Genomic DNA, 22924 nt, shown 5'->3' with positions numbered 1-22924 from the left:
CTCGAGCCGCAACTCGGGATTGGCCGGGTGCCGGCCCCCGCCCCCCTTCTCTCGGCCAATCGCCTTCCTCCCACTCTGGCCGCCGGGTGCAGGGTAGCCAACAGCCTTGGGGTTGCGTCTCCGCGTCGCAGCTTTCCCGGCCGCCGCTCGCCGCTCCCGGACGCGCCCACCCCTCCTCTCTCTTCGGGTCTCGGTCCAGGTGAGCACCTGTAGGACCGAGACTCGCCTCAACCCTAGGCGGAGGGATCTGGCTGGGTTCTCGGAAGGGGTCCCCGCCGCCCAACCGCGGGCCAGTGTTGCATCATCTGCATCTGCTCGCGGCGGAGCCGGGGCCGCGCCTGCGGCGTCCCAGACCCACTCCTAGCGCGAGTCCAGACTCTCCTGAAGCGGGGGTTTCCGCGCCCACGTGGCGTAGGGCCTCCGCTCCAGCTCCCGAGACTGAGCAGGGGTCAGCAGTGGGGACGAGCCGGGGAGCGTGGGGCCGAGACCTGGGGAGGGTACTTTCGGAAGGTGCGCTCTAATGGTGCGTGCCATCATTGATTTTTTGCTGCTTTTTGGATGAAAAATGGTCGTTTCGTAAATTGCTCTTTTCCGTCATTTCTATTAAGTGGGTTGTGTGTGTGTAAAATATTGATGTGGTTGCGCGCGCCGCACGAGCCCTGGCTGCCCGCGGGCGGGGGTAGCGTGGCGAGGGAGCGCAGGGCCCCGCCCACGGCACAAACCAAGGGAATGGGGGAGGGTGCCATACTTTGAGCCCTAGACGGGGTGGGTGGCTGAGCTGGACAGTACGGAGGGGAAGTGGAGGAGGAGGAGGGGGGAGCGCAAAACGTAGCCTCCCAGGGGTTACTTGGGGGTGTTTATCCCACACGATATCCCCAAATGCCCCTCCGATAGTCTGGGTGACCCGCGGTCTCCAGGTTCACTGGAGAGGCTCGATTTTCCGCCTGGAAAGTCTCACTGGGAAACAGGAGTTTACTACTTTCCACGCCCTTGGCCCTGACTGGACCCCTGGACCGACTAGGGCGCGTATGCAGGGAGCGGGGGGTGGGGGGGTGGGGTGAGGGTTCTGTCGAGGGTCGTGACCCCAGGAGGGTCTTGGGATTTGAGGTGCGGCAGGAGCCGGCAGGGCGGCGCTAAGTGAGCCCGCCTGCCCCGGACGCACATGCGTCGGCGCGCAGGGCGCTTTGCCTGCGTGGAACTGAGCCCACCTGGAGCCTAGCCAGGCTGGGCGGGACCTAGTTCGCGGGTTCGGGACCCAGTCGCCCAGCGAGCGTCGCACCGAGTGCCTGTGGGTTCTGTAGAGACTGTCTGCTCCAGTCTGAGTTCCCAGTAGCTCCTTACTTTTCCGGAGGTTGCTCGAGGCGAGGTAGGTCGCCACCTAGGAGGCGCGGGGCTGCCCGCGTCTGCGGGGTATTGTGGCCAGTTCCCGGGCCTGGGGCTGCCGGCCTGTGGGCCTCTGATGGGGGGAGAGGGCGCTTCTGCGTGATGGAAGAACCACATTCCCCCGCCGGCGGGCGCCCCGCGGAGCTAAAGCAGTGTCCCGCTTACCGCATGGGCTTTTTGATAAGGAGCAAGAATGACGTAGGATATCCTTGCAGCGTTTCATGAGGGAACCTAAACCCCTGAAAAAATATTTGCTGATCCTAGGGTTTGAAGGAACCACTGCTCCAGGTACGTTTCAGGCAGACGAGCTCGAAGGCTGATTTCTGCCCCGGAAAGCTGGGGGAGAATTTGAAAGGGCCTCGGGGATTTGAAATGGATGTGATTGCGAAGGGTGGGGGTCTCCGCCTCCCTAGGCTTCTGCCTGTGCATCTGGGGCGACCTGCTGGGCTCTGGTCTGCACCTGACCCCGCCCTGGGAGACGGAGCCAGCTGGGGCTACCTCTACTCTTGCTGGGTGCCTCTACTCTTGCTGATGGCAGCGGTACCCACAGGGCCTGCTCTGGAGGAGCGAGCCAGCCGGTCAGTTAGCCTCCACGTGTACTTCCAAGTGTGGGGCCCAGTTCTACCTGGACTACCCCACCTGTTCACAGCATAACTGCTTTCCTAAGCCTCCTGGGGAGCAGAGGCACAGGGTTCGGGGCTGGGGTCCCTCTAGCTTCCAGGAGGAGGGCGGGAGTGGAGATGCACTCAGAGATCACCTGGAGCCACATCCCTACCTTGAGCTCCTCTCAGGGACCTTCCAAATCCACAGGGCTCCAGATAGGTTGGGGAAGGGGAACTTTAGATTTATAAAAAAGTTGGGAATAGAACAGAGTTCTCACAACCCAACCCCCCCCCCCGCCCCGCCCCCAACACAAACACATCGAGCACAGTTCCTCCTCTTATTACCATCTTAGGTTTTTTTTTGCAACCAATGAACATTACTCTTGATTTAAGTCCGTACTTACTCAGAGTGCCTTAGTTTCCCCTAGCACCCTTTTCTGTTCTGGGGTTCCCTTCTGGAGACCTCATTCCATTTAGTCTTCACTGCTCCTTATAGAGTCGGAGCCGTGATAAATTTTCAGTCGTCAGCCTGGTGAGTGATGGCTGTCCATTCCTGTTTCTTTCTTTCCTTTTTTTTTTGTCATCTGTTTTAAGTTTCCATGAATTTTAAAAATTTGATAAAATACATGTAATATGTTGTTTATTTTAACCATTCATAACTACAATTTGGTAGCAATACTTACATTCGCAGTGTTATGCAGCCATTACTATTGTCTGTACCCCAAACTTTTTCATGGTAACTCTACCTATTAAACAGTGACTCCTTTCCCCAGCTCCTGGAAACCTCTGTTCTCACTGTCTCTGATTTTGTCTGTTCTGAGTACCTCGTATAGGTGGAGTCATGCAATGTTTCTTCTTTGCCTGATTTACTTGACTTAGCAGAATGTTTCCTTTTTTTAGGGTAAAAATATATTTATTACTATCTTCATCTTCCTCTAATTATTTCCATCATTCAATGTAGTCTTTCTAACACAACATTGTTGAGATATCTTTGATGTATAAAAGTTGTGTGTATATTTAAGGTATACAACTTGATGTTTTAATTTACATATTCATTGTGAAAAGACACCACAATCAACCTATAAGATAAATAACATTCATTACCTCTACATAGCTGCTGTGTGTGTGTGTGTGTGTGTGTGTGTTCATATGTTGAGAATTAAAACTTCATTCCATTTTTGTGACCAAATACAATTCCACTGTGTGGATAAGCCGCATTTTGTTATCCGTTCACCCACTGATTGACATTTGGTTTGTTTCCATGTTTTTGCTGTTGTGAATAGTGCTGTTATCAATGTGGTGGACAGATGCCTGTCTCCATGTTTTGGGGTAGGTGTGTAGGAGTGGGATAGCTGGGGCACACAGTAGCTGTACGTTTAACCTTTGGGGAAAGCGCCCAGTTGTTTTGCACAGCAGCTGTGCCTGCATAGGTATGCCTCTTCTTGTCCAGCTTCTTGAGTGAGAGGAGCCCCACACCCAGAGGAGGCCGGGTGAGCAGGAGTCTCCAGATGGGAGCTGTAAAGCAGGCTCTTCTGCAGGAATCTGGAAATAGGCTGAACTGACAGCTTCTCCTCCCCTTCCCTTTGGCAGGTCCCACCATGCCTTTTGAGACATCCCCCGCAGACACCCTCTGCAGGTCTGCAGGGTGCCCCCACCTCTCAGGGGCACACTTGGGGAGAGGGAGCCTGGAGAAGGAGCCTCCAGAGGACAAGGAAGCCAAGGAGCTGCTGTGGATCCGTCCCGACGCCCCAAGCAGGTGTTCCTGGCAACTCGGCAGGCCGGTCGCCGACTCCCCACATTGCCACGCTGCCCTGTGAGTCCCGCTAATGATCCTAAGATGGTCCATCTGTTACCCTGTCGGGGAGGGTCTGTTTTCTGGAAGCCAGATGGTCATGTGGACCTGGGGTATGACCTCCCGCCCCCTGCTCCATCCTTTGCAATCACTCTAGGTGCATGGTGAGTTGAGATGGGAGGTATTTCAAAGCTGAGTCCCCCAGGGCTCAGAGAGGCCACGGCTTGTTTGTGCTGTAGCCTGGCACCTAGGTGGGGCTTCTCAGGTGATAAAGAATCCACTTGCAATGCTAAGGATGTCTCTGGGCTTCCCTGATGGCTCAGTGGTTAAAAAAAAAACAAAAAACTGCCTGCCAGTGCAGGAGACTCGGGTTCGACCCCTGGGTTAGGAAGATCCCCTGGAGGAGGAAATGGCAACCCACTCCAGTATTCTTGCCTGGGAAATTCCATGAGCAGAGGAGCCTGGCAGGCTACAGTCCATGGGATTGCAAGGAGTCGGACATGGCTGAGTGGCTGAGTATGCACACATGCTAGCCCTTAGGTGGGTGCCCTCCCTGCCAGCCCAGGACTGCGCATTCTTGTAATTAGAACCATGTCTGCCTTCTCTATTTAACTCCAGGTCATGAAATATTTTTCTATAGTGGGGTTTTTGTGGTTGGACTGAGACTGTTGGATGAACAAGCCATGATTTTAAGCGCTCTCAGGCATTCACTGTCTGCAGTGATCTCAGTTTGAAGAACTGTGGTGGAAAATAGAGTTCATATAGTGCATGCGTCTTTATCAGGCACCTCCTGTGTCTGTGCCCTGTTCTAGGTACAGGAGATAATCAGTGGGAAAGACAAAAAGACAAAAATCCCTGACCTACCGTGAAACTGAAATCAAGTCCACTACATCTTAGGATTATCTTTATTTCCCTGGTGTAACCTCCCAACAGTAGAACATAAGTGTCATAAGAATGTACCTTTTAGGTGCTTGATTCTTACTTCTTATACACTGCTATGCCGACGCCGATGCTTACTGATTTTAGATTCAGAACTGGGGATGTGCAGGGGGTGTGCTCCAAAGTGGGGTCAATGGACAGAAATGACATTTACAAACCCAGAAACTCCCGACATTAAACACATCTCAATGCTGGGAGCTCAGGAGGCCAAGATGGCTACTGGCCAGACGTCACGAGCCCTCACTGCCAAAGCAAACCAGGGCAGGGGGTGAAGGGCCTGTGTGAGAGTGGGGTTGGGGAGGCCCGGACTCCTGACGGCTCCGTGAGCGTCTCACCTGGGCCTGGACACCGTTGTACCCAGGCTGTAACCTGGCACCACACCTGTGCTCCACGCGGTGGCCTGACCCTCCTCCAGCGCCCTGGCAGGCTTGCTGTCCCCCCCAAACCGCTTGACACAGCTCAGGTTCACTGTTTGTGAGGAGCTGGGCTCAGGCCCGAGGCACTAGGGCTCACCTACTGTGGGACTCTAGACCTGGGTCCCTGAAGGAGACAGCCTGGGGGTCCCAGCGGGGAGACCAGAAGGGTGATGAGATGGTGGCGTGGCCACGTGACTCGGGGAGACTTCAGAGGTGGTACCTGGATTGGCAGGAGATGCTAGGCATGTGGGTATCTGGGGAAGGGGATTCCAGATGGTTCCCAGGTGGGGTGGACTTAGAGGAACAGAGCGGGAGCACCGGGCCGGGGGAAGAGCTGCGGAGGGAAAGGGGAAAGCAGGCCCCTCCGTGGTGAGGGGTTTCAGGTTTGTTCCAGGGTGCTGTGGGCTCTCCCAAAGGAAAAAGGGAAAGCAACTGAGATGAGGTGTTAAAAGTCTACCCCCAGGCTCCTGCCCTGGTCACCTCAGGCCAACTTCTCCCGTGACTTTCTGGCCCCAGGGCCTTGTACTGAGTCGGGAACCCTGAGTTCTCCGCTTGCCCATTAGCCCCTGCTGGGGGCAGGGGTGGGGGTGGGGTTACAGGCAGGCCAGGCCTCCCTCTCCTTCTAGTCCATAAGCCTCTGCTAGGGGTGGATGACTCAGCCACCCCTCCTGCCCTCCCCAGGTGTTTAGTTCTCCTGCCTTGGCTTTGATTAGTTAATGAGTCAACCCCAGGGTTGCCCCTAGGACTTGGTCTCCCTCCAAGGCTGGGGTCAGGAGCCCTTTGTCCCTGCCCAGGCTCTCTCCCCTCACTCTGATGCCCACACCTCTATTGGCTGAGCCTGCTTCCGGGGCGGCCCAGGGCATCTGTTTTAGCTCCTCACCACCTTGGAAGGTGCAAGGGTTCCAGATGGGCCATGTCGCCGCCTGTCTGGGCTAGGGGCGGAAGGCAGCATTCCTGGGGAGCTGGCTCACCACCTTGGGGGTGGGTGAAGAATCCACATTTATAACAGGCTCTTGCTGTGGGGGCCGGGGTGCCTTCAGCTGTGGGAGCCATGGTACAGGAGAGATCCAGAGCGTAGGTAGCCTTTGTGTTTCTTCGGCTCAGTTTTGCATATTCCAGCAAGAATTGGTGGAACCTCCTTGGCGTGGATGGGGCAAGAGTGTGGGATCGGAATCTCTCCTCGAGGGTGAAGGTGGAGGGTGCGTTGTGGGGGCCACTTGGGAGACGCAGGTTCAAGGTGTGTACACAGCTGAGCAGCTGCTGGGCTGTCCTACACCCCCTGTCAACTGTCACCAGCTTCTCAGCTGGAAGAACTGCTGCGGGGGGTGGTCACTCAACTTGAATGGGGACCGTTGACCCATGAGAAGCGAATCCGACTCTGAGCCTGGAAGCCCACCTGGGAGTCGTCTGACCCTGGCCCCAAGCACAGGGGTGACCAGCCTTTGTTCTTTGGCCTGCGAGTCGAGCTTCCCACACTTGTGACAGACACCCGAGTGACGCCTGGGTGGGCTCTGAAGCCATTGTCCTTGTCTGGTGGCCAGACCCTCTGAGGGGTCCCTGCCCTCAGGTCCCTACCAGTTTTTTCATCAAAGAGAAGGAAAGGAGGTATTCCAGGAGGCAGGGGCCATGAGAGGAGATGAATATCAAAAACCCTAAAAAGACTGGGGCTTCCCCAGTGGTCCAGTGTGAGACCCCCACTCTCGGTACAGGCACAGAGGTTCCAGCCCTGGTTGAAGAACTAAGATCCCACATACCATGTGGTGCAGCCAGAAAAATGAACACAGAACCCCGAGAAAGATAGACCAGGACATGCTGTTGTTTTGAGAAGTGAAAGTGTTAGTTACTCAGTCGTGTCACCCTCTGCGACCCCTTGGACTGCAGCCCGCCAGGCTCCTCTGTCCATTGAATTCTCCAGGCAAGGATACTGGAGTGGGTTGCCATTCCCTTCTCCAGGGGATCTTCCTGACCCAGTGATCCAACCCGGGTCTCCCACTTGGCAGACAGATTAACACTCAAAAGAAGTTGCAGAAATAGCACAGAGAGATCGTGGGGACGTCACCCAGCTGCCCACTGACACCGTCTGTTACCACCGTGCATTTGCAAACCCTGGAGACACCGGTGCAGCTGTTACTAAATCACATTCGTTTTCATGGGTTTTGAGGTGCACTTGCCCGTGTGTGTGTGTGTGTGTGTGTGTGTGTGTGTGTGTGTGTGCCTTTTACCAAGCGTGGATTTGTATAATCGCCATCCTGATGCTTGTGAAAGCCAATTCTTTGATTTATTTAAAAGAGTGTGCTGGGCTGCCAAAGCTGGTTTTGTTTTTTTCTGAGTAATCACGGACTCCTCCTCTGTTTAAGGGTAAAATCTCCAAAAATCTTGCCGGATATCCTGAAGAAAATCGGGGATACCCCGATGGTGAGGATCAACAAGATCGGGAGGAACTTTGGCCTCAAGTGTGAGCTCTGTGAGTGCCGGCTTCCTCGCCCTATGCGAGTCTTGTGGGCCTGGGGGGGCGGGTGTCCCTCCACATCGGGTAAGGTCAGAAGCATACACGACAGGGAGGGGCGCTGTGGGGTGACTGAGGCCGCTCCGGAGTCGTCGGTGTCAGAGAGCCGAGACCTGAGTGTGGACAGCAGCGTGTCCAGGCAGACATCGGGGGTGGTACCCAAGCGGGGACTGCGGGCGATGTAACCTTGCAGCTGCAGGAGGAGGGGGCCGGAGCCCAGGAGCAGAGCGGGACCCTTCTGTCCTGGACCATCCCAGGGAGGAGCAGACACGCCTTGGCTTGGACGGGCTGACGGGACAGTGGGGGCGACTATTGTGAGGAGGGTCTCAGCCATCAGCCAGGCAGGAAGTGACTCCCTGGGGACTTAGACAGACACTTGTCATTCATGAGACGCAGTGGGAATTTGGGGGCTGTGTTTGCCTGGGCCCCCTACACAAGGGGATCGCCCTTGAGTCTCCTTCAAGTCCTGTGGGGAGGGGGTATCTTTGCAGGAGGAGGCTATCTCCAGGAACACGGGAGGGTGAGGGGCTTTCTTCACCTCCACTCTTCTGGGCACGGAGCCCAGGTAGACATCAGCCTTGACCCAGAGGAAGTGGCAGGTGCAGAGGTCCTGGTTGGGGGGCAAGAGGACCAGGCCCAGTGCTGGAGCAGAGAGCCGGGGAGGGGAGAGTGTGGGGGTCTAGGGACTGAGGCCCTGTGGTCGATTCGCCCCAGAGGCATCATCATTAGAGCCTTCCTGCCCCCACCCCTCCCCGGGCAGTGAAGAGTTTTCTCCAGAGCAGTGAGCAGAACACACCACCGGGTGGGGGAGGGGTTCGCTGCCGGGGCTGTGCCATAGTGGGCTCCATGCTCTTACGTCAGATAATAGAAGCCATTACCTAGTACCCTGTAGGCATGGGCCTGCTGCTGCTGCTGCTAAGTCACTTCAGTCGTGTCCGACTCTGTGCGACCCCATAGACGCAGCCCACCAGGCTTCCCTGTCCCTGGGATTCTCCAGGCAAGAACACTGGAGTGGGTTGCCATTTCCTTCTCCAATGCATGAACGTGATAAGTGAAAGTGAAGTCACTGAGTCATGTCTGACTTTTCGCAACCCCATGGATTGCAGCCTGCCAGGCTTCTCTGTCCATGGGATTTTCTAGGCAAGAGTACTGGCTTGCTGCACCTCAACTCGGCAAGAGCCCTTGAAACATTTTAGTGTGTCCATTTTACAGGTGGAAAAACCGAGGCTCAGATTGGTTATGTGGCTTACCCACGGCTGATCAGCTGGAATCCCTGCCTTCGTGCCAGCCTTTCCATGGGCTCGTTAGAATTTTCTAACTAATTCAAGTGTGTGGCCGGCAAGAGTCCAGGGCGCAGGCCTCCTCAGCGGTCAGACACTTGAGAGCCCCCTTCACTGTCCCAGCAGGGCCTCTGTGAGTCCCGGGAGAGAAAACCTGTCTCTGGTTGTGGGATTTCAGAAGCCAGCACAGACCAGGATGGAACGCAATCTATGGGCCCTCCAGGCTGGCCAGGGCCCTGCCAATCACATTTGGAGCCACATCGCTCCCTTTTACTGACACGGCATAGTTTTAAGAGGTGGGAGGGAGTGCCCCTATGGAAAGACAAGCAGAGGCTTGGGCACAGCAAGGGCGATCCTGCCTGCAGGATGGGGAGGATGGCCAGGAGGCCCAGGGGATTGGGGTGTGGAGGGTCTGCTGGTTGTGGTCTGGCCGTGTGATGGGGGGGCTGTTACTTCAGGATATGAGGTCATTTGGCAGGTCCACTGGGCCCGATTTAAGCCTGGGGCTCCAGTCACCACCCACCCCCAGCACATGCCCAGCATGTCTCTTTGGGCCTGTGCTGCCTCATGGGGGTGGCTCTGCTCTGTCCATCCAGTGGGGCCCCCCTTGGCTCCTCTGTCTCATTCACCTGGAGTCGTCTCATGGTGCATGGCAGGTAGGATGGACAGGTGAGAGAAGCCACAGTGGGCATGCACCTTCGTCCAGGTCAGGTGTGGGAGGCACAGTGGAAAGTGACGATTTTCAGAACCCCTGAAGCCTGCCACTGCATCCCAGGCGTATCGGGTGATGGGAAGGGACAGCAGGCATCAGTTAGGGCTCAGGGCCTCTTCCTCTCGTGATGCCTCTCTGGCTCCCAGTGGCCAAGTGCGAGTTCTTCAACGCGGGCGGGAGCGTGAAGGACCGTATCAGCCTGCGGATGATTGAAGATGCCGAGCGTGAGGGGACCATAAAGCCTGGGGACACGATCATTGAGCCGACGTCGGGGAACACAGGTGGGCGCTGCCTCCTCCTCCAGGCCCGCGGTGGGGGTGGGAGCGGCAGTGCCCCCCTGGCTGCATTCAGGGTCACTCTCCCCTCCGGTGCAGCAGCCCCTGGGTCCACAGTGAGCCCCACAATGTCTGCTGCTGTTGCTTTTGAAATATTTACGTGCTCATTTGGCTGTGCTGGGTCTTAATTGTGGCATGTGGGTCTTACTTGCGGCATGTGGGATCTAGTTTCCTGAACGGAAATCAAACCCAGGCACCCTGCGTTGGGAGCTTGGAGTCTTAGCCACTGTTATTATCACCTCCCCGGCTCCCAGTGTGAGCTGGAGGAATTGGGGTTCACGACATGCACCCCCTTTTCTCCCCTCATTCGAGGGCAGAAGGGGGTGACGGAGGGCCTTTTTCCAGTGCCCTCTCCCCTGGGCCTCTGGGGCTGGCGGTGGGGCCTGGAGGGTGCCATGGCCCCTCTCACCCCATGTCCTGTCCCCAGGGATTGGGCTGGCCCTGGCTGCTGCTGTGAAGGGCTATCGCTGCATCATCGTGATGCCGGAGAAGATGAGCACAGAGAAGGTAGGCAGGTGGGCGGGGGATGGGGCGGCTCCCGGGCCTCTGTCCCCGCGCTGCAGGCCTGGCAGGGAGTTGAAGGCTGCCACGTGCCTCTGCAGGTGGATGTCTTGCGGGCACTGGGGGCTGAGATTGTGAGGACGCCCACCAACGCCAGATTTGACTCCCCCGAGTCGCACGTAGGGGTCGCCTGGAGGCTAAGGAATGAGATCCCCAATTCTCACATCCTGGACCAGGTGAGGTCAGGGCTGAGGGGTGAACACGCTCCCAGAGGTTTGGACCGAGTGGGGCCTTCCCTGGGGGATCTCTGTTGGGGGCTTGCGGGTGGTGTTGCCTCTGCAGGAGGAGGGGCGGGGTGCAGAGTGACCGATGTGCTGGCATGCAGTTGCTGCCCTCTCCCGACCCAGTGTGTGGCTGATGGGGTCAGCAAGCCTTTGGCTCTGCTGCTCGTGTGCCCACTTCAAGGGCTCAGCTCAGCACGCTGGGTTGGAATGTCCCTTGCAGAGGACCCTGGGAGCTCTCTAAGACATAAAATGCATGCAGACCTTTTAACTGGATGCTCTTCTTTGTCATTCATTCCACGTCTGGGTTAATTCAGAAATCTCATCTTCTGGAGAGCTGGTTTTGATGCTTGGTGTCTGTTGAGCCACAGGAGCCCCTCTGACTTGCACTGAGTCATTTGCCTGGCACCCTGTGGCTGCTGCCAGTTCTGTGTGTTGACCTCATCATGGCTCCTTTGCTCTTTCCTGGCAGTACCGCAACGCCAGCAACCCCCTCGCTCACTATGACATCACGGCCGAGGAGATCCTGCAGCAGTGTGACGGTGGGTACCTCTAACTCTGCTGTCCATCTTGACTGGGAGTGTACACTTACCCACTCCTTGATAAACTCCTATTCATGCTTCAAAACCCAGTTCAAATATCCCTTCTCTGTGAAATGCTACCCTGAATATTTCCCAGGAGCATTTTCCGCCCTCCATTCTGCCCTCTTGGACTCTGCCCATGCCTCGCCTGCAACACCCAACTTATCATATCTGTTTACCTAGTAGTCTTTTCCTCCAAACTTGTAGGCGCTCCTAAGTGCAGGGAACAAGCATGTCCCAGGCTGGTGCTGGGCTCACAGTGGGGGCTTCACATTGCTGAACGGCACTGACCCCAAACGCCAGTGTGGGCACTGAATTCAGCGTTTGGGTTTTCTCATGTGCAGACCTGGGGTGGTGGCTTGCAGCTTGGCTTCTTGGAAGCTCTCTGCACATTTGGTGCCAAACCACACGGGGGTTGCGATGTTCTCTAAGGGCTGTTTCCTGAGAGAGTCCTGGGAGTGGCTGCCAGGGGCTTGGCACCTTTGGCTTCCTGTTTGGAGCCTGGTGTTGGCTTAAGTGCCCTCATTCTGTGCCCAGGAGCCAGGCAGCATGGTCCAGGCATTTGTTCACCCAGGTTTTACATGTGAGAATCCTCTCATTTGGCAAAAACAGTGCATCTGCCTCAGCATGGGTGCCTGCGCTGACTTGCCTGCTGGGTGCCTGAGCTGGCCACCAGGTGCCGAGAGAGCCCAGACAATGTCAGAGCTGAGCTGAGTGGTTAATTCTAGTTCCTTTGGTAGTTCAGTTCACTTACCCACGTCATCTGAAACCAGACAGCCCCCTGTGCCCCACCTCCTGCAGGAAGGTCCCCTGTTCACAGATTCACAACTCTCATGGGGGTTTTATGACTGGCTGCCATTTAGATTAAATGGGGCTTCCTGGGTCCCCATTACGGTGAATGCTTCTTCAAGGTGGAGGATGTGATGAAAGGTTTCAGCATGAGAACAGTTCTGCTTTTGCCCTTTGGATGACCTGCCTTTGTCGTGTATGAGAGCATTCTTTATTCCTATGAAGAGTTGGTGGGGCATGGCCGCTCCTTCCTGGGGATGTCCTCCCTGACACACTTCTCCATCCCTAGGGAGGCTGGACATGCTGGTGGCGTCGGCGGGCACGGGTGGGACCATCACAGGTGTGGCCAGGAAGCTGAAGGAGAAGTGCCCTGGGTGCAAGGTGAGGGACTGCGAGGGGCATGGGCACCACCCCGCCCTGCCCTGCCCGGAGATGGGGGCCTGAACGCAGGTATGTTTCCCACCTGTGGCCTGAACTACAGCCAGAGGCTTAGCCATCAGTCTGCTTGGCCTTGGGCGCCCAGAGCGGCCTGTGCTTTAGAGCTGAAAGTTCTAGCTCCCGATAATTCTGCCCCGACAGCCTTGCATCTTGTAGGGTGTGTGGACCTGCCCTGCCAGGTGATAAAGGACAGCAGTGCATGACCCGGGTGCCTAGATGGACTGGGGTGGGAGAGTCCAGCTGGGGGGCCTCCCAGGATCGTCCCAGAGCTGTAAGTGCTCAGGCCCTGGGCTCTGAGATCTGGGGGGGGCACTTGGGCCTGGGGAGGGGCTCAGAAAGACCCCACTGGTGGTACCCGCATATCCTCTCTTGCTGCCTGTTTCTCTGATGTCCAGGAGAGGTCATCCCAGCTCTGCCCCTCGCCCCAGGCTCCCACTGTCCATTGGCATCTCTCCAGGGCTGTCCTAGGTGCCCTGCACGGGAGGAGCTTGCCGGAAATCCACTTCCCCCAGCCTCCCACTGCCCCACCCTGAGTGCCCCGAGCTGGACATTTAACATGTGATCTCCCAGCACCTGGGCCTGGGCTTCTGGGTTTTGAGTCTTGAGGCCTGGGAGCGGGGCTGCACCCTGATGCCAGCCGGGCGTGTCCAGGTGAGACTGGAGCCCTAAGGACGCCCACTCCACAGATTGTTGGCGTGGATCCCGAAGGCTCCATCCTCGCAGAGCCTGAGGAGCTGAACCAGACGGAGCAGACGGCCTACGAGGTGGAAGGGATCGGCTATGACTTCATCCCCACGGTGCTGGACCGCACGGTAGGCGGGGCAGCAGTGGCGGGGCCAGCCTCAGCCTTGTCCAGCGGGGCACGGGTGACCGGCCCAGCAGGAGCAGAGAAATGAGTTCCGAGCTGTGTAGCTGGTGGTAGACGTGCTGTCCCAGGGATCCTCATGTGGTGACTCACGGTACTGTGGTCAGTGAGCTCCTGCCACGGACACAGAGGCCATGGGTAGGGGTGTGGCACGTCCTGTCTGTGTACAAACCTTCCTGCAGAGCGAGGGAGCTGGGCGGCTGGGGCAGGTGAGCAGGCCAAGGAGGGAGATGTGAGGACCACAGAGAAGGCTGCTTTTAAGGACCATAAAGGAAGCTTCAGGCAGAGAGACCTAGGCTACAGTGTGGCCACGCTGCAGGGCTGGCAGGCAGTTTAGGCGCCATGGGCACACTGTGGACCCTTGGGCAGGGGGAGGAGGGACGATCTAGGTCTGCAGAGTGAGTGTTGGATCCCAGCAGAGGCTGGGCTGCATCCCTGGAGGTCATGGCCACCTGGACCACCGTTGTCTGCGAGATTGCAAACTGGGCCGTGGGCCCCACGCCCACCCCCACCCCCCCACCTGACTGCTGAGTGCTGGGCGCTGCCCGGGCTGACCGTTGTCCTTGGCTTCCCGCAGGTGGTGGACAAGTGGTTCAAGAGCAACGATGAGGAGGCCTTTGCCTTCGCCCGCATGCTGATCGCTCAGGAGGGGCTGTTGTGTGGTGAGTGGATGCCGCACTCTGCCCTGCCAGCTTTCGTCCAGCGTGTGAGGGACACCCTCGCTCTGGCCGCCCGGCCACCTGCCCCGGGGCTCTGAGTTCCGTGGGAGGCTTTGGTGGTGCAGTGCTGAGCAGATGGGAGACGGAGCAGGGTGTGGACGGATAGTGAAAAGTGGGGTCCCCCAGCACCCCACACCCAGCTCATCCACCAAGGATCTCTCCAGAGCAGGTGTGGGCGTGCCCACACTTGGGTGCACATGCAGCCCCCCGCCCCCCGGCGTGTCTGACCCCTCCTGCCCTCTCGGCAGGTGGCAGCTCTGGCAGTGCCATGTCCGTGGCCGTGAAGGCCGCCCAGGAGCTGCAGGAAGGCCAGCGCTGTGTGGTGATCCTGCCGGACTCGGTGCGGAACTACATGTGAGGCCTCCGTCCTCCCCAGCCTCCAGTGCCTGCGCTGTCTCTGCTCCCGGCCATTCCCCCAGATCCTACGGCAGGGCCCAGGGAGCCTGGGGTCTGCGGCCCCGCTCCGTGTCCCTGGAGTTCACGCGTTCTCGGCCGGCTTGTCCCCAGCTTGGGTCTCCTAGATGCCTTTGGAAGTCTGTGCACGTTCATCGTGGCAGCACTTGGGGGCCTGGCGGGACTCCCCAGGGAAGGGACCCCGTGTGTCTCCTCACTCCTTTGAGCTCTCAGGGCCTCCTGTTCAGCCATAGAGGGTGAGGACGAGGACGTGGCCACCCTGAGAGCAGCTCCCCACCCCCGCCCACTGGATCCTTTGCTCACTCACAGTCTGGCCCTGAACTGGGGGGACCCAGACTGGGGTCAGTGGCCCCCGAGGCCCCTTCGAGTCCAGTGGTTCTGAGTGTCTGTGCACCTGGAGCTTGCTGGCTCCTCTGGGCTCATGGCCCTGCCTGGGGTCACTGGCCAAAAGAGCCAAGGTTGGAGTGTGGGCGGGAGGTCACAGGGGGCTAATGCCCTCCTCCATGGATGCGTGTACCCTCTGGTGTCCTCCCTGACCCAAGAGTGACCCAAGAGTTACACACCTCGAGTGAGCTCAGCTTCCCCCAGGGGGGCCATTCCGTAACCGGGACTCCAGCTGGGGGTGAGTCACCTCTGGGCGTCCACTGCCAAGTTGCCCTGAGCCTGGCTACCCACCCACACTACACAGTGCATGAGAATGGCCATCTCCCCTTGTGCTTGGCTGGCCTGCTGTGTGGGCACGCATGTGTGCCTATGTGTGCGTGAGAGGGTGGAGTGAGTGAGTGATCGTGTCCTCAGCATGGACGTCTGGGCTTGGGGCTGGGGGGCCTCGGCCCCCACTTTGTTGGCCCTCATCTGCCTTTTGGGGCAGGTCCCTGGCAGCCCCTGAAGCCTGGCCTGGTGTCCTCTGACCCCTGGTGGGACAGGCTCCCCCTGCCAGAAGCCCCGAGGGGCTGTGACGACACGAGATTCGGGACAGAACTGTTACTGACCGGGGTCTTGGACCCTTTGATCAGTAGAAATGGATCCGAGGCCAGACAGGAAGTTCAGGCAGGGCTTTACCAGGACTTGTGCTGCAGCAGTGGGAGCAAAAACAAATATTAATAACGGGTTCCCTGGCTTGTTCCCTGAGCGTGGGGGGTGGTGAGCTGGGTCCTTACATGGGGTGGGTCCAGGGGTCGGGCCAGAGGGTGGTCTGCCCACCGCTGGGTGGTGGTGTGTGCAGGGGGCATGAGCAAGACCCTGCCTCTGCTCCTGACACCTCGGAAGCGGTGCTCGGGTTTGGGTCCTTTAGCATCTTATCCACAGTTTGTCGCATCCGCATGTGGTTACTTCTAGTCCCTTCTCGTTTCCTGGTATCTGTTGCTGGAGGAGATGTTTGTCCAGGTGCAGGCATTGCAGCGAAGGGTCCCGAGTCCCAGGGTCCCAGCCCATCACAGAACCTTCTGCTATGCTCTGGGCATATTCAGTTCTGGTTGGCCAGATACCCATACTGACCACCATTCCCTAGGAGGTCTTTCTGGCATCCAGCCCTCAGATCTCTTCGTGGAGCCTCCAGCCAGCCCCTTGGGGTCCCTGCTGGACTGTGGGGTCTGGGGAAGGTGGGGTCTGGGCTTACTCTGAGGCCCTCTGCCCTCTTTGGGGACAGGGGTGGTGTTGAGACCCTCCGCCCAGCCCTGTGGCTTCTGATGCTGTAGGTCCAAGTTCCTGAGCGACAAGTGGATGCTGCAGAAGGGCTTCATGAAGGAGGAGGAGATCTCGGTGAAGAGGCCATGGTGAGGACACCTCTGGGCAGAGACCACATGTGCGGGGCTCAGGACTCGCGTGCCAGGTCCCCAGCGGCACATGTGCAGTCCCTCACCTGGCTGGACGCCCCCCGCGGGCTCCCTGTTCTCACTCGTCTCTCGGTTCACGGACTCCCTGGCCTGCCCTCTTCCCTCAGGTGGTGGCACCTCCAGGTTCAGGAGCTGAGCCTCTCGGCCCCGCTGACCGTGCTGCCCACTGTCACCTGTGAGCACACCATCGAGATCCTCCGGGAGAAGGGCTTCGACCAGGCGCCCGTGGTGGACGAGTCGGGGTCAGTCTCAGCCTCCGTCCAGTGCTCTGCCCTACCGGCCCTGCCTGTGTGCCCCTCTGCTCCGTGCCTGCACTGCTGGGCAGGGTGGCCCAGCCGACCCCACAGCTGGCCGGCTGACCTCGGTCACTTTTCATCCAGATGCTCAGAGCGTTGGACGGCTGGTCCCTGAGCCCTGGCCGGGGTGGGGCCTGGTCGTATTAACCCTTCCCACCCCCCGCACCCAGTGTGTGCACAGGAGCACGTGCCTCCCTGGAAGACCATGGCAGACGTGCGGTGGTGACGGGCCTCCATCAGGACTATTCCAGGTCTAGCACCAAAAGGCCCACATCCCAGGACCCTGGCCAGTTGGTGACCCTTGACACTTGTCAGAATGGAAATGCCCAAAGGACTCACCCACTGGTTTGCTCTCTGCCCGCACCGGACAGTCAGCTCCCAGGGTGGGGCGTCGGGTCACTGCTGTGCCACACAGAGACCCCGGGCAGACAGTGTTAGTGTGTTAGACGCTCAGTCGTGTCCAGCTCTTTGCATCCCCATGGACTGCAGCCCGCCAGGCTTCTCTGTCCATGGGATTCTCCAGGCAAGAACACTGGAGTGGGTTGTCATTTCCTTCTCCAGGGGATCTTCCTGACCCAAGGATCGAACCCGGGTCTCTCACATTGCAGGCGGATTCTTTATCCTCTGAGCCACCAGACCAGATAGTGGTTGATTCCAAGAGGAGTTTGGGTTTGGCCGTGAGGGCGGCTGTGCTGAATTCTGCCATATGGTAGGAGAGGCGCCAGCGCTGACCACTGCCCTGTGTCCACTTCCCCAGGGTGATCCTAGGGATGGTGACCCTGGGGAACATGCTGTCGTCCCTGCTCGCAGGGAAGGTTCAGCCATCGGACCAGGTTTGCAAAGTCATCTACAAGCAGTTCAAACAGGTACGTGCCCCACATGACCCAAGCAGGCAGTGCCGAGACCAGCTCTGTTCTGGAAGGCGGGGCGGGGAGTCCCTCTCTCTAGGGTGCCGGGTCCCTAATGCTCAGCTCATCAGATCCATAAATCGGAGGCTTTGCCCTGGCTTCACAAAGTGAGAAGCCCCGGGTGGGGAGAGGCCAGCATCGGCGAGGTCTCACCCACGTTTCACCCACACCCGAAGGCTTCCTCACCCCTCCCCTCCCGGCCCGCTGGTGTGCACCCTGTCCCGCAGACGGTGCACACTCCCCAGGCTCGTGTGTGCACACAGCCCCACCGTGTGTGCCCTCCCCAGGCTCGTGTGCACACGCAGCCCCAGTGTGTGTGCCCTTGTCTGGCTGCTTTGACACAGTAGTGTTTCAGGGTCCCTCCGAGGTGTGCGTGCACACTGTCCACCCTTCCGTGCCTGAGTCCAGTTCCGTTGTGTCTCTGGCCTTTCCTGTGGATTCTTCGGTGTGTGTATGGCCCTCCCATCCCTCAGGGAAGAGCCGAGCCTCTAAGTCCCCCTCCCTTAGTGTCCCAGGCTGGCCTGCAGCCACACCCTTCCTCCAGGGGGTAGCTGAGTCCCGGTCCCTTGGGCTTGAGTGCCACCCAGATCCTCGGGGGTCTCAATGCCTTGCCACTGAGGTGCTGGGGGGGTGCAGGCAGACTCAGGAGGTCCTTCAGTGTGGCCCCACGCATCCCCGTCCCTGTCCAGAGAATGTCCCAAGAAGAATGCAGCACTGTGGAAACCCAGGCGGGTTCCATCTCCTGGGCACACCTTCCCTACCCAGGGCTGCCCCTTCTCACCGCCACCACCTCGGCGGGCTGGCTGCTGTCACTGAGCAGCATGAAGAGGTCCCCGTGGAGCTCTGGCTCTCCCAGAGGAGAGGAGGAATCCTGACTCCCATGGTCTGACTACGTCCAGCATCTGACCTCATGAAGACAAGCACTGGGGAAGTTGCTCCTGCAGCCCAGCACGGCTGTGTTGGGTACCCCTCAGCATGCACGCGCACCCACGGGCAGGTGGGCCCGACCCTCCTCACACAGCTGAAGGCCCGCTGATGTATTTCCTCCCGCCCTGGAGCTCGCATCTTCTCCCAGGGAGCCTGCCTCCGTTACTGGAGTTGAACTAGAAAGCATACCCAGTGGGGTTTCCCCGGGGCTCACTGCTTTGGAGATCACCCTGGGGGTTGAGAAATGGACCCTAAGTGTGCCTCCTTCTTTCTCTTGGAAGCTCTCACCATGTGTCTGTCGAGCAGATGGAACGGAGGGCCCCATGCTCCCTTGCCCTCCCTGTGCCCTGCAGTACTATGTCTTGTCCTCACGTGGGATTCGTTCCAATGGACGTGAATACTGCGTTGTTCATAACCGAAGGCCCTAGTTCACTGAGGGTCCAGTCGTTGAGTTCTGCAGTTATGTTGTTCAGTTGCTCAGTCATGTCCGACTCTGCGACGGCATGGACTGCAGCACGCCAGGCTTCCCGTCCATCACCAGCTCCCGGAGCTTGCTCAAACTCATGACCATTGATGCCATCCAGCCGTCTCATCCTGTCGTCCCCTTCGCCTCCTGCCTTCAGTCTTTCCCAGGGGTCTTTTCTGATGAGTCAGTTCTTCGCATCAGGTGGCCAAAGTATTAGAGCTTCAGTTTCAGCATCAGTGCTTCCAATGAATATTCAGGCTTGATTTTCTCTAGGATTGACTGGTTTGATCTGGATTGGTGGGTTTGATTTTGTTGTCCAAGGGACTCTCAAGGGTATCCTCCAGCACCACAGTTCGAAAGCATCAATTCTTCCAGTTCTCTCAGGTGTTCTTTTATGAGTGTCGAGTCCCGTTCAGTCTCTTGGGTCAGCAGGAGGCTCCAGAAAAGCCCCTTGGGGATGCCAGCCTCTCTGCCGCTCCTTTCCTTGGGCTCTAGCCAGCGAGCACTGACCACAGCTTCTCTTCCAGATCTATCTGACGGACCCGCTGGGCAAGCTCTCGCACATCCTGGAGATGGACCACTTTGCCCTGGTGGTCCACGAGCAGATCCAGTGTAAGCTGGGTCCCCTGGGGCCTGGGGGAGGGGGTGCAGGAGCTCTGTGGGATGCTGGCTGCCGAGCCCCCGACCCCTGAGCTTTCCTGCTTTGAGCTCCAGGGCATCTGGGAGCCAGAGGTACTGATCCCCGGCCTTGGATGCAGATCCCAGAGGGACCCCGCTGTGGGCCAGGCCTGGGTGCTGGCTACCAGTGAGCTAGGGCGCTTTATAATCCAGGCCTCCTTGCTGCGTCTCCAGAGGCCAGTGGTGTCCTTCAGGTTCTAGGCTACAACAAGGTTGTAGAAATCCCAAGAATTGGTGGTGGGCTCCAAGGCCCCCACCCACTTTCCCGCTGAGGGTTGGTCCAGGAGCCTGGGCGCCAACTCTAACCCCTCTCCCGTCCTTGGCTCCACAGCGCGGGACCTGGCCTTGTCGGGAGAGGTGGGGGGGCCGGCAGGTATGTACGCCCTGCCCACCCCTGGAGCTTGGAAGTGGCGCTGCGGTCAGTACCGCAGCCTCCGAGTGCAGGGGAGGGCGTCCAGCCCTGGACCCTGAGCCCGGCTGGGAGGGCCCTCCTCTGTGTTGACCATATTCTCATGTTTGAACACCCGCACACCCTGACCAGGGATCCAGCTTCAGGGTCTGTGAGTAGTTTCCGTGGACGCAGCCCTACCTGGAAGCACTGCCATAGATGCTTTTGTGCTGTGTTGGCAGAGCTGAGTGCCCGCAACAGACACCCAACAGCCCTTTACAGGAACTTGAAAGACCTGGTGTTGGACGGTGTCCCCAGGGGGCCTGAGGCCACCCCGACTGCCCTCCCCTGAGGGCTCAGTGCTCCTCCAAAGCTGCCCCTTTGCCTAAAGCCCCCAGTCTCTTCTGGGTCCCTGTGCTTTTTTCTGAGATGCTCCAAGCTGGCACCTCCATGCCTCCCCACCCCCACCCTGTCGACCTCTGCCCTCAAGGTTGTCAGGGACAGACGGAGGTGGGAGCTGGTGGAATGGGGTGCACCCTGGTCATTTCCCACCCACTGCTCAGCTCTGCCCCACCCTCCGTGGGCTTCTCCACAGCTGTCAGTCAGCATTCTCCGGAGAAAGAACTAGCAGGACATGTGCATATAGAGATTCCCTGTAAGGTATAATCGGCTTACAGGCTGGCATGCCCCAAGAAGACCTGCAGGGCGAGTGGGCAGGCCTGAGACCCCATATCCAATGTTCCCAAATCCAAAGGCAGGACTCTTTCCTCTTGCTCGTGGAGGGTCAGCTCTTCTGTTCTATTTGGGGCCTTCAACTGGTTGGACAAGGCCCACCCACACTGGGCAGGGCGATCTGTTTTACTAGGTCCATCCAGTCAAGAGTTGTTCACGTCCAAAGACACCCGGAATGACGTTCGACCCAGCGTAGGGGCACTCCATGGCCCAGTTGGGTTGAAATGTCGAATTAACCATCTCAGCCACCCTTTCTACCCTTGGGCTGCACGGCAGGGGGCCCGAGTTCATTCTAAACCTAAGAGAAAGGCATGGGTTTGAGCACAGAATTGTAAGCCAGAGATGCGAGCTGGTGGTGGTGGGTGTGAGTGGGACTGGGATTTCAGGCCAAGACTCAGACCTTGGGCACCAGCTGCTCCAATGACTTTGACCCTCGGGCATCTCCCCATGGGTGTGGCTCAGAGGGGTCAGGCCCTGCTCTCTGCAGCCTCACCTGTGTGGATACTCTTGGGAGAAGAGGGCACTTGTGGTCAGACACACAGGTGCCCGTGGACATGGGGCAGCCTCAGGGCTGGCCCACCTGCCCGTGCCTGGGGATGAGCTCAGTGGCCTCAGCTCTGCGATGGGCAGAGGCCCCTCTGAACCTTTGGCCTTGTCCCTCCTCAGACCGATGCCACGGGGAGTCCAGTAAGAGGCAGATGGTGTTCGGGGTCGTCACTGCCATCGACTTGCTGAACTTCGTGGCCACCCGGGAGCGGAACCAGAGGACGAAACCAGAAAGTGCTTTGAAGCTGGGAGGCGCGGGGGCTGAGGCCCAGCTCTGACTTCTCACTGCGAGGCTGCTTGGTTTTTCTCTTTTGCTTTTGTAAATACCAAGCAAACGGGTGATTTTTAGCCTCCTGGTGCTGGGTGTCACTCTGTCCAGACCAGTAGCAAGACTGCTTATAGCTTAGCCCGGGGCCGGCAGAGATCTTGTCGTTTCCTCGTCTTTAACACTTGTCTCCCTAAATGAATCTATTTATGGTTTATTCCATTAGACGTGTTTTTCTTTAACTTTCTTTTAAAATGTTTCAGCAAGCAAATCTATCAAAAGAGAACCCAGCCAGGCAGATAGACCCCTGAATGACCAGGGTAGGGAGACTGAAGGCGGAGGCGAGAGGGCCTCGCCAAGGAGTCCAGAGCGGGGAGCAGCAGAATGGGGCCCAGGAAGTGTGGGTCGGGGTAACAGGCCACTTGGAGCTGGGCCAGTTTGAGTGGCTGGAGTGCTTGGGGTTTTTTAATTGAGGTGAAATTCCCGTAACCTAAAATGATTGATTTTTAGATGTGTAATTCAGTAGTGTTTACCAGAGGTTGTCCAGCCACCACCTCTGTCAAATTCCAAAACCTTTCATCCGCCTCTCAAACTGTCACTCCTGTCTCCCCACTTCGCCTGGCAGTTACCACTCTGCTTTCTGTCCATGGATTTACCTGCTCTGGATATTTCATATAAAGAGAATCATACTGTGACCTCTCATGTCTGGCTTATTTTATTTTACATTATGTTTTGGGGGTTCATTCACACTGTAGCGGGAATCAGTACTTCATTCCGTTTTGTGCGTTGGTCAGTCCTATCCGACTCTTTGTGACCCCAGGGGCTGTAACCCGCCAGCCTCCTCTGTCCATGGGATTCTGCAGGCAAGAATACTGGGGTGGGTTGCCATTTCCTTCTCCAGAGGATCTTCCTGACCTTGGCATTGAACCTGGGTCTCCTGCATTGCAGGCAGACTCTTTACCATCTGAGCCACCGGGAAAATTTCTTTTGTGTGGCTGAATGGTATTCCTGACATGGATAGACCAGTTGGTAGGTATTTGAGTTGTTTCCAATCTCGGGCTATTGGTAGGTATTTGAGTTGCTTCCAGTCTCGGGCTATTGTGACTAGCAGTGCGATGAACGTCCGTGGATAGGTTATTTGAACACCTCCTTTCAGTTCTTTAGGTTGTATGCCCAGGACTGGAATTGCTGGGCGTGTGATCATTGTATGTTTCAGCTTTTTTTTTTTGAGGGACCACCAGATTGTGTTCCACAGCCACACCGTTTTACATCCCACCAGCAGCGCAGAAAGACTCCAGTTGCTCCATGTCTTTGCCAACACTTTTATTTT

General features: G+C 57.8%; 1 protein-coding gene across 3 annotated transcripts; it reads left to right on the top strand.

Moving 5' to 3' along the window:
- Positions 1–32: 32 nt before the first annotated feature.
- On the top strand, positions 33–22289 carry CBS (cystathionine beta-synthase). Of its 3 annotated transcripts, none has more exons than XM_070795464.1 (17): positions 33–199; positions 3576–3798; positions 7490–7596; positions 9777–9911; positions 10393–10472; positions 10568–10702; positions 11220–11289; positions 12407–12498; positions 13242–13367; positions 13998–14082; positions 14388–14493; positions 16251–16328; positions 16496–16630; positions 17442–17550; positions 19513–19597; positions 19995–20036; positions 21450–22289. In XM_070795464.1, the coding sequence occupies exons 2-17, from the start codon at positions 3584–3586 to the stop codon at positions 21605–21607; spliced, it is 1758 nt and encodes a 585-aa protein (XP_070651565.1). In that variant the 5' UTR covers positions 33–199; positions 3576–3583; the 3' UTR covers positions 21608–22289. The 3 variants fall into 3 exon arrangements, with proteins under 3 accessions (XP_070651565.1, XP_019818718.2, XP_070651566.1); XM_070795465.1 differs by lacking the exon at positions 33–199 and adding an exon at positions 1216–1366; XM_019963159.2 differs by lacking the exon at positions 19995–20036 and having other exon boundaries at positions 62–199.
- The last annotated feature ends 635 nt before the right edge of the window (positions 22290–22924 follow it).

This window comes from Bos indicus, chromosome 1, assembly GCF_029378745.1.
Source record: "Bos indicus isolate NIAB-ARS_2022 breed Sahiwal x Tharparkar chromosome 1, NIAB-ARS_B.indTharparkar_mat_pri_1.0, whole genome shotgun sequence".
Taxonomy (NCBI): Eukaryota; Metazoa; Chordata; class Mammalia; order Artiodactyla; family Bovidae; genus Bos; species Bos indicus.
Note: the sequence above shows the minus strand (reverse complement) of the source record. Positions and strands in the feature narration are given on the sequence as shown.